The 10,046-nt window shown below is 31.1% G+C and overlaps 1 protein-coding gene across 1 annotated transcript; it reads right to left on the reverse strand.

Annotated features, from left to right (window-relative positions):
• Positions 1-1,223: 1,223 nt before the first annotated feature.
• LOC142637987 (uncharacterized) lies at positions 1,224-5,689 on the reverse strand. Its single transcript, XM_075811972.1, has 2 exons — positions 4,951-5,689; positions 1,224-1,747 (listed from the first exon to the last, which is right to left on the reverse strand). Exons 1-2 carry the CDS (start codon positions 5,203-5,205, stop codon positions 1,580-1,582), a joined length of 423 nt encoding a protein of 140 aa, XP_075668087.1. The 5' UTR covers positions 5,206-5,689; the 3' UTR covers positions 1,224-1,579.
• Positions 5,690-10,046: the final 4,357 nt, after the last annotated feature.

Raw genomic sequence — 10,046 nt, forward strand, 5'->3', positions numbered from 1 at the left:
ACTGAAAGTGGTTAATGGCTAAAAACTTTTTCTTACTAGTCACATTTTGTGGTCTAGACTTTTACATGGTAACTATTACAAAGAAAGTTGGATGGAAATTCCCTATTGAACCTCATTCTTTGCTAAATATTTTCCTGTGATACGTGTACTCTTATTTTTTGGGGTCATTGAATTACCCTACTCATTGTTTGAGTACTCTGAACTGTGGTCCTGAGTGGTACCCAATTAATGCTCAACTCTTTCACCCGCTTGAGCAAGGTGGTCCTCGGTGTCCAGTTCCTTGAGCACGGTAGCTCAGTCTGAAGTCTGAACATATCAGCACAAGGGCTGGGCTAGCATGCGTATGTCAATCTAATTGGGCTTGAGCCCAGGTTCATGGAGTAGGCAAAAGTCAATCTTAAGAGAAAATGACTAAATACCTTCATTTAAAATAAAGTAGGTAATAAAGTACTTATTTTCTAAAACAATTTAGCAAAATGTCTCTAATTTGTAATTCGAGTTCTATTTAAAGCTTAATATTCTCAAAATCAAGTTCTATATATATATATATATTTAATTAGAACCTGATATTAGCAATGCAGTGTTTTATTTAATTTTTATTTTTTAATTTAAGTAGCAAAATATGCATAGGACTCAACATTAGTCGAGTTTTTAGGTAAAAATTGAATTTCAAAATCAGGTATTTTGCTAGATACTTTAAAAAAATGATTTTATTGCTACATATTTTAAAAATAAAAGATATTTAGTCATTTTGCCCTAGAAAATTGTATCATTGTAATAAGTCCTTATTATGATTTATGAATTCTTTCAACACTCAATTGAATAAAGTTTAGGCTAAGAAAACGAGTACACAAGAAATTGAGAATGGCATTTTCTATCTTCACTAGGTTGGTGCAGTTATCCGTACTTGTATGTGGCTTCTTTATTTTTTGGGGGACTACTTGAGTCTATGGGTTAAGAGTTAACAGCCGAAAATCCATCTATTTGTTGTTTCTTCTTCTATGACATTATTTGAAAAATAAATAACATGCATATGCAAATTTATTGTGTTGCAAACAATAAATCCATTGAGAAATCATTAGGAAGTTGGGAAAATTTATGGTGTGGCAAACAACACAACTTTACACAAAATTGTGTTCAGATCCATTTAGAACAATATAATTCACAAACGATACATCCATTGAGAAATCATTAGGACGTTGGGCTTTTTTATAGAATCATGGTTAGAGAAAATCAAAGACTGCTTTTCCATAATCTAAATATTTACATAATGATGCCAAGGACCTTGTTGCTTAGTTGGCACCTCCTACTATTTTCAATAGAAACATCCAAGGTTTAAGTCTCCCCTTAGCCAGAAATCAAATTTAAAAATAAAAATAAAAATAAAAATAAAACCCACATAATGATGAAATGTATGTATCTTAGACTCCTGGTGCTCCATCAATTTCACTTACTGGGTATTCACCAAGACTGTTTTAGGATCAGAAATTACATGAAAATGTGAGCTTGATTAGAGGTATTGTGAAAATCCTTGATGTTCTAGTTAGTTGTCTTATTATCAAGTCACATAGTTAAGGATTTAGCTTGATAATGACCTTGAGGCAGGACAGAAGGACAGTGAGTTATGTTGATGAAGAGGCAGTGACATGCGCTCAGGAGGACATGGTGCAGGAGCGGGGTGTGCAATGAAGGTAGGAATCTCCTCACCAGGCATCAAAACTGATACGCCTTTGGCATACACTGTCATCTGCACAACTTAATTAACAGATAATTAATCACAAATATGGAGGCAATGCAAAGAAAAATATGTGAGTAAACAATCACAATCAAACCTCAAAATAGGCAACCTAAGACCACAATGATGTGGAAAGGAGCTATATAGCTTCTCTTTTACTCATCCACTAAATAGACCAAAGCAATAGGCTACATCATTGTGCAGATTCTGTGAGGATTTTGTGGAATGAGAGAAGAAAAACTAATGAGAAAAATTCTATAGCAATGATTGATCACCCTTGACACCACTAATAAGTTGGGTGATGAATTGGGTTGCCATCCAATGTCACATGACTACTACAAATTCTACAACCACAAATAATGCTGGTGAATACACGATTAACTGCACTGCAAGAATGGCAACAGTAATACAATACTATAGAGGATATACTTAAGAGTCTTGGATTATGCGTTTGATGATGAAGCCTCTGAAATATCTACCAAGTGAAGTGAGTAATAGTTGATGAACACTGCTTAATTATCAGAAAATGTTTGATCTGAGTATGATCATCACTTAAAGCAAACAACATCATATGCAAGTCCTGTGACATTCTATTTAGATAAAGGATAAAAGGTTTACATAGCATGGAGGTGTACTGGCTAAATAAGAAAAACTAATGCAAACTCTTAATTTTGATTGTTAATCTGAACATTCTAATTAACAGATAGCAGTTAAGAAAGATGCCTTACCAGGGGACAAAAATAATTACTTTATCATTCTTAAGATAGAAGACTAGGACATATAATAGTGGAGGTAGACATAGGAATAATTCCTTTACGAGTTTTATATATCTTTTATAATTATGCTTTGTCTGTGGATTTCATAAATGTTTCCATAAATCATGGCTTTCTTGTAACCAAATGTCATTGTGGAATTTCATATAAAAAATCTGCGACATTCCTGTGTAAGTGTCATGCTGATACTGCAAAATGGCTAACTAAACCAAGATGGTATGGATATATAAGCAAATGTTACCTATCAAAAAGATATATAAGCAAACGAGCCTGGACATTAGAGTTAGCAGGACTTTACTAGGTTTATAAAATGAATGGTGAACCCTGAACGATCTGTAACTTACCTAATATTAGCATAATCTTCTTAGCACATGGGGGGGGGGGGGGGGGGTGTCCTATAGCATGTGATGAGAAATTCCGAAAGTGTGAGAAATTGCTTGTATGTCTAAGCAAGAAACCATGCTGAATATATGTATTTATGGTACATGACAAATCTTGGATGACACTGTTTAGTAGATGGAAAATACAAAAAGTTTACTATTATTAATTTTACAATAAAAGATTTATAAACTAGCATGACAATAAATATGATTAGTATCATTTTAATAATAAATAAATGTTTCAATTACTTTTTTGTGACATTGATATAAGGGTTTGGTTAATGTATGCCCTTAAGACACACGTTAGTAAAATCCATGATATAATAGTTTATAAAACTTTTGTAATAAAATTAGTAATATTCATTGCATTCCTCTTAGTAGATTGTCAATTCAAAGCATACTCCAACAAATTACTGCATAACTTTTACATAGAGTAATTACTGCAGACGTTGAACACAACTTTCTGGTTGGTCTTTTATGACACTTGAGGCAAAGACACATGCTGGTGACATGTAGTGGACCCATGAACACCGAAAAACTAGAATAGACAAGCAAGCCATTGTACTAATGTCTCCCTTTTTTTCCTTTTTCCTTTTTTATTTTTGAGAGACACCGACAGTAATGTCTCCCTTAACTCTTAAGTGTTACGAACAAAAGCACATAAAAAAATAATAAATAAAAAACAATGCAGGAATGTTCAATAGACAATCATATATGTTAGAAGATTGTTTGTCATACATAAATATCTGGAAGCTCATTTGTGTTAAATTTAAGCTCTTGTAGATAAAATTCAGTACGAGGATCACTGATTTTAATTTGCAGAGATGGCTGCTATGTAAAAAATAATGTTATTTTTAAAGGTTTCAACATTGTAGCCAGTTTGATATAACTTTTTCTAGATTGAATACAAGGACAAACAGAGTAGCACTATAATTTATTAAGAATAGTTTGGAATTACAAATATTATAACTACTACAGTATAAAGTATAGGATATCCTACTATTCCATGATCTTAATTTTCAACAAGGTTGCGTTGGAGCGCCGTTGTAATAAAATATTATTACAGTGCAGTATTACATGCAGCCCACTAGGGAAAATCCAAAATCTAAATAATCTTCAATGGATATAAGGAATTATAAAATTAGTACGACCTGTCCATAAGTGAAGCCACCAACCACAATTAGCTGAATTGTCTAAATGTTGCTATAATAAACTAAGTCTAATAATCTAATTCAGTACGGGGATTACACAGGAGAAAGAGCCATATCATCTTTGTTTTAAAAGTAAGCAAAAAGCAATTATCCACACACAAAAAAAAAAAAAAAAAAAAAATGCAACCAACAAGCACTAGGAGATGAACTCTGAATTCAATTTGCGGTCCACAATAAAAATAGAAGGGAAATTTGGATAAATTTCTGAATGATTTGATGATTGTTAGATTATTAGATCTTAATTATTTGTGAACAAGCTTTGATGATAATTCTAAAATGGCTGCAGTTTCAAAAAAATGTTAGAATTGTCGATTTGTTAGGAACAAGATTAAACAGGAAATGACTGATTTAAAGCCCATGTTTTGGTGTTGAATGTGCAAAGGAAAATGATATATCAGTCTTCAAAGATCATCAGATAGACAAGAGCTTGGGCACATGTCAGCACGGACAATTCAATATAGGGTCTACCATTTGATTGTCTGCGAGTAATAGGGCCCTTGCAGGTCTGTACCGCAATAGCTTCTTTGTCTAATATGCTATCTTTTATGCCTCTTGAAGATGGGAAGACGCAAAAACAGAAAATAAAGGAACCAAAATTTGAAACTATATGTTGGCAACTTTGGCCTTCATATACGATGTTTTCATGAAGAACTATAAAACTGGTAATCAATGGTTAACAATTACAAATGATCGTGTATAACATTCATGAGCCGTTTATATTTTGCATAAATGAGCTTAAACCTTACACACAAAAAAGAAGTCTATGAACCAAAAACTATCAAAATCATATTAGGAGGTTCATGTTGATTTTGCAGTTCACACACACAGAGGGCGAGAGAGAGAGAGCATACCTTAGGAGATGGATAATCAAGCTTTCCATTGTGTGCCTCGAGATCCGTACGTGTGTTTTCACGGGACTGTGTTGATCTTGTACTCATAAGCCTTTCAAAGATAGCCATGACAAGGAACATTGAGATGAGAATAGCAGTGGCCACGAACCCAAATGACATAGCATTGACTGAGTTGTACAAGTTTCTCCATTGCTCCTCTCTCGCTCCGTTCAATGGAGCCAGTATTGGTGCTAGTGCTGCTTCACCACCACCCATTACAAACTCACTTTAATAAAACTTCTCTCTCTCTCTCATAATCAGTAAGCAGAGGAAGTAGAAAGGTAAGGAAGTGAGTGAAACCCAGATGCCATTTTCTTCATAGTGATGTAGTAAGTTTGTTGAGGGTGGTCATGGTAGCCCAGCTAGCTAGCACAACTTTTTCAGACAGAACTGATAAAAAAAAAAAATAAAGTACGAGAGTATAGTAGGTGAAAAAAATAAACGAAAGAGAAAAGGTGGGGGCTTTTTCAAGGCTTTATGTTAACCCAAGACTGGTGCTTCCAAAGCGGATGAGAGAGAGAGAGAGAGAGAGAGAGAGAGAGAGAGCGAGAGAGGTGTAAGTACAAAACCAGAGATCGGAAGAGAGCTCTGGCTGGTTTATTGGGTTCTTTCACTTCTTTGTTAGAGGTTTTAGCCTTTTAGGTGTACTTGCTTGCAAGTTTTTAACTGTTTTTGTTGTAATTTGTGACTTGTAGAACTTGAAAAAGGGTATAGCAAATTCGTGGCCTTAAATGTAAGCTTATGTCTTTTATTTATTTTATTTTATTTTATTTTTTGAGAAAAAAGCTTGTGGCATTGAATCCACTAGATATTACAATATTATATTTTTATATGATTATAGACACAAGCATTTATCTTTATTTTTTGAGTGGTGTCAAGGATATATACTACACATTTTATTCTATAAATTGACTTATAATTAATCACAAAAATATAATTCAAAGATTTAATTATTAGGTTATTAAAATGATAACAATCATATTCTTTCAATTTGTAAACTTCCGGTAGTAAATCAATAGTACTCTTACTACCATACATTCTTGGTGCGATGATTATTTCACAAATATAAATGCTTGTGAGTAGAGGGTAAGGGCTGAGATTTAAGTCTATAGGAGGGAGTTCCACACACATATACACTTAGATTATATTATAGTAAAATTTTTTTGTTGAATAAAAAAAAAATACACTTAGCATTTTCCTTATTTTTTCCTAAAATGATTTATCATTTATTAATTTGTTATTTGGTCCCTCTTATAGGTGTACCCTCTATTCCATTCTAGGTTGTCTCACATATGCGACTATTTGAAAATTCAATTGACACTGTATGGTTGATTAGATAGGTGCATGAGTCGAGTTTGGCTTAAATGTTATCTCCATAAAACAAAAAATAAAAGAAGGGTTTTCATAAATTGTTTAAGTATTTCTTTTAATAAATTATTAAAATTCACATGATAGGCCTAGATTATATTCCAAATTCATCAAAATTTATTCTTAAAACACCAATATAAATAAGAATAAATACTGAAATAAGTGTAGAAAAAACTTATATATATGTTGGGCTAGGTCATACTGATTGAAAAATTAAAGCTATCAACCTGAACTTGATGCCCAAGGCTTTAAAAAGAAAAAATTCCAACCCATCAATCCAAAAAACTAACTTGAGGAGTTAATTGGTGGGTTGAATGCACACACCTAATGATAACTTTCATAATCATAATTTCTTTTATTTAAAAATTCAAAACTCATCTTTCAAGATAATTTAAATTAAGGAGGATGATTTTGTAAACTTGTACTTTTTTTTTTGAAAGACAATGTATCAAATATTTTTTTTCTTACAAAGTTGAATTTTCTAAAGAGCATTAACAATATGCGACAAAGAGAATACTATCTAAGGATAATATAATTTCCACAATTCACATATATTTCCCCCTTTTGTGTAGACATGTGTAAGTGTAAGTACGACCAAAAATATATTTAACAATAATAAAAAAGTTGATAAATAAATATAACATAATTGAGACCAATTCATAAATTAGTTTTTAATTAAGCAATATCCCTGTATATTTTATTAAGATCTCAATTGGAGCATTTTCACGATGATATCTCCTTGACAAAAAAAACAAAAAAAGCATTTACTAGATGTCAAAAAAAAAAAAAACTCAAATAGGCCAACTTGATCTTTAAAAAAAAAAAAAAAGAATAATTTCAGAAATATTACATGTTAAATTTTATTGTTTAGGCCCTTTAGGGGAGTACCACGGGAATAAACAATCAAACATAATTACTACTATTAGTTGTAAATATCTTGTGACTGCTAACGGGAAAATTTGTTTATCTTGTAAATTGTCCGTTTATTTTTTTGAATATTTATCATTTTCTCAAAAAAAGAACCTTTTCAATATTTACCATTAACAATAATCTTTCAAATGTGTATATAGATGACCTTAAAATCTAGTTTATTATCACTGTACGTTATTATTATTATTTTTTTGTGTTTGTTTGTTTTTTTTTTTTTTCAATTGCAAATGTGCTTTTACTCAACTTATTTTTTGGGCACAATAAATTAATAAAAATAACCTATCCCAAACCAAAAAAAAAAAAAAAAAAAGCACAAACTTTTTCTAATCTAAACTTATTTCCAATTAGCTCAATTTAGGTTCTTATTTTCTCTATTAACTGTATATTCTACCAAGATAAGTTATATCACACTGAAATAAGTCAATTTTGACCATCTGAGCATCGTACATTGATCGAGCCGTACAAAAAAATGTGGGTCCCATCCCCAAAACAAAGCATAAAGAGGTGTGGCAGGAAAAGTAACACCCAAAGAGAGAGGGAGAGAGGGAGAGAGAGAGAGAAATGCAATAAGAAGTAAAAATCTAGAAACGGCATCTCTAAACTTTAGAATTTATTAAATTTGACAAATTAAAATTTTAAAATTTAGCTTTTACTCTTTAAAATTATATTATGTTTGCATTAACAATCTCTCTATTCACAATTTTTTTTATTAAGTATCATATAAGCTTAATATGTGACATTATTTTATTGGACAAATTAAATACATGTGGTAAACTTGTGTAGCACTTCACAAAATATGTGGCCGTAGGGGCTATTGATGCAAATAAAATATAACTTTAGAAGATAAAATCTATATTATAAATTTTGGAATGTAAAATTCAAAAACCTCAAAACTTCATTTACCACACATTTGTCAGTGTATTGAATATGGTCATTTTGTCTGTCTCTACGAGTAACATGATCATTAAGAGTCAATTAAATCAAAAATTCTGTTAATGTATGAAAGTAATTAAAATGTGTAACTTCAATTTAGAAAATGATTCTGCGAATCTTTAATTCTCTTTTCTTCCCCTTCTTTTTACCGACCATTTTCCTCTGTTCTCTCTTGCCCACATTATTGACTTCTTTCATTCACTTTTTGCCCATATAATCGACTCTTTTACTACCGCAAGCTTCTCTCTTTTCCTGCTAAACAACCTCCCCCCCCCCCCCTAATCAAAAATAAACCCTATATAGCATGCACATGAGTAATGCTACAGACACAACAATTTTTACAATAAATTTCACCTCTATTGAGTTGACATGTTATTATTGATTCTCAAATGAGCTCATCATTGACACTACTTTATTATTTACCATTAACAACTTACCACCACAGATAGATATGAAATTTATTGTTGATTTTAGTGTGCTTTAGACTTATTGCTTGCATGCACACCAAATGATTGTTCAATGATTTTAAATTATTGAAAAAATAAATAATTCATTTAATTGTGAAGAGTGATATAAATTTAAAATTTGGGAAACAAAGCAAAGAGATTGAACAAACAAAACCCTAACCATACTAGATTTAGGATGGCTAAGGAGAGAGAAATTCAAACCAAAGAAGAAGATCTTACTAAGCAATCTAAACTAGGGTTTGGATGGTGATGAGCTATGGTGCTAGGCCACGGAAACTAGGGTTATAAGTGGAAATTTGACCTCAAATCCTTTCAACTTGAGAAACAAAAATTCTTCCCCGACAATGGCTTGTTAAATCTTTGACCATTATCTTGGTCGATCAAATTGGATTTCCTCATAGTTTTGGACAACTATGGCATGAATGAAAGCAAATGTATGATAATTAGATTTAGATCTAATAGCACTATGCAATTACCATTTGTTGTGAGATGTAAAAGTTAAGATGGTTGAAAAAGTAAAACCTAATAAAAAGGTAAACATTTTACAATTTTAACTTTATGACTCACATACAAGTGATAATTGATTGGTGCAATAACCCTAACTATTGCATCAAATGCAAATCTACATCAATGGTTCTATAGTGAGTTATGTACTTGAATTGTAAAGAAAGATTGTAGAGTTATTGACCCTTTTTAAAGTGGCATTATTATTATTACTGTGCCATGTGGCATCCAATTTGACATCTAGTTGGCTAACTATATTATTTTACTCTTTGCATTTGTCATTTCAGATTTTTTTTCATCCATTATTTAATACTAAATACCTTTTTCACACACGAACAAAATGTTAAGAACTAAAATGAAATATTTGAAAGGTAATAAACCATTTTGAAATATAGGACAAAGGTTGAGGAAAAATAATAATGATTACGCCAAGAAAAAATATTTTGAATAATTTCTCCTGACTAAAAAATAAAAACTAATATGAATTAGAAACTATTTAAAACGACATAATCATTCATAGACTCTTCATGAGAAGGGCTATAAATAAACTAAATTTGTTTACAAGTCAAGTTCAAACTAAAATTTAAGCTCAAATACTAAAAATTTGTCTGGGATCAGTTTAAACTTTAAACTTTTAGTTTTTATTTACAACTTTTTAAAATTTTACTTTTTCTTTTTTATACATTTTCTCACTTTTTAAAAATTTTTCAAAATATAAGCATACTTCAACATATTTTCTATAAAAAATTTTCAACAAAAAGATAAATAAACTGTTTTTAAACTAACACTTAAATAAGTCAAGCTCAAATATATAAATGTGTTGGTAAATAAATTTATGAAAATGATGCTCGACTC

The sequence above is a fragment of the Castanea sativa genome, chromosome 6 (genome assembly GCF_040712315.1).
Source record: "Castanea sativa cultivar Marrone di Chiusa Pesio chromosome 6, ASM4071231v1".
Classification (NCBI taxonomy): domain Eukaryota; kingdom Viridiplantae; phylum Streptophyta; class Magnoliopsida; order Fagales; family Fagaceae; genus Castanea; species Castanea sativa.

Coding starts and splice junctions, on each gene's coding strand:
- LOC142637987 (XM_075811972.1), bottom strand. CDS start 5,205: ATGGGTGGTGGTGAAGCAGCACTAGCACCAATACTGGCTCCATTGAAC. Junction 1,748..4,950: donor TTGATTATCCATCTCCTAAG/GTATGCTCTCTC, acceptor TAAGTTGTGCAG/ATGACAGTGTATGCCAAAGG.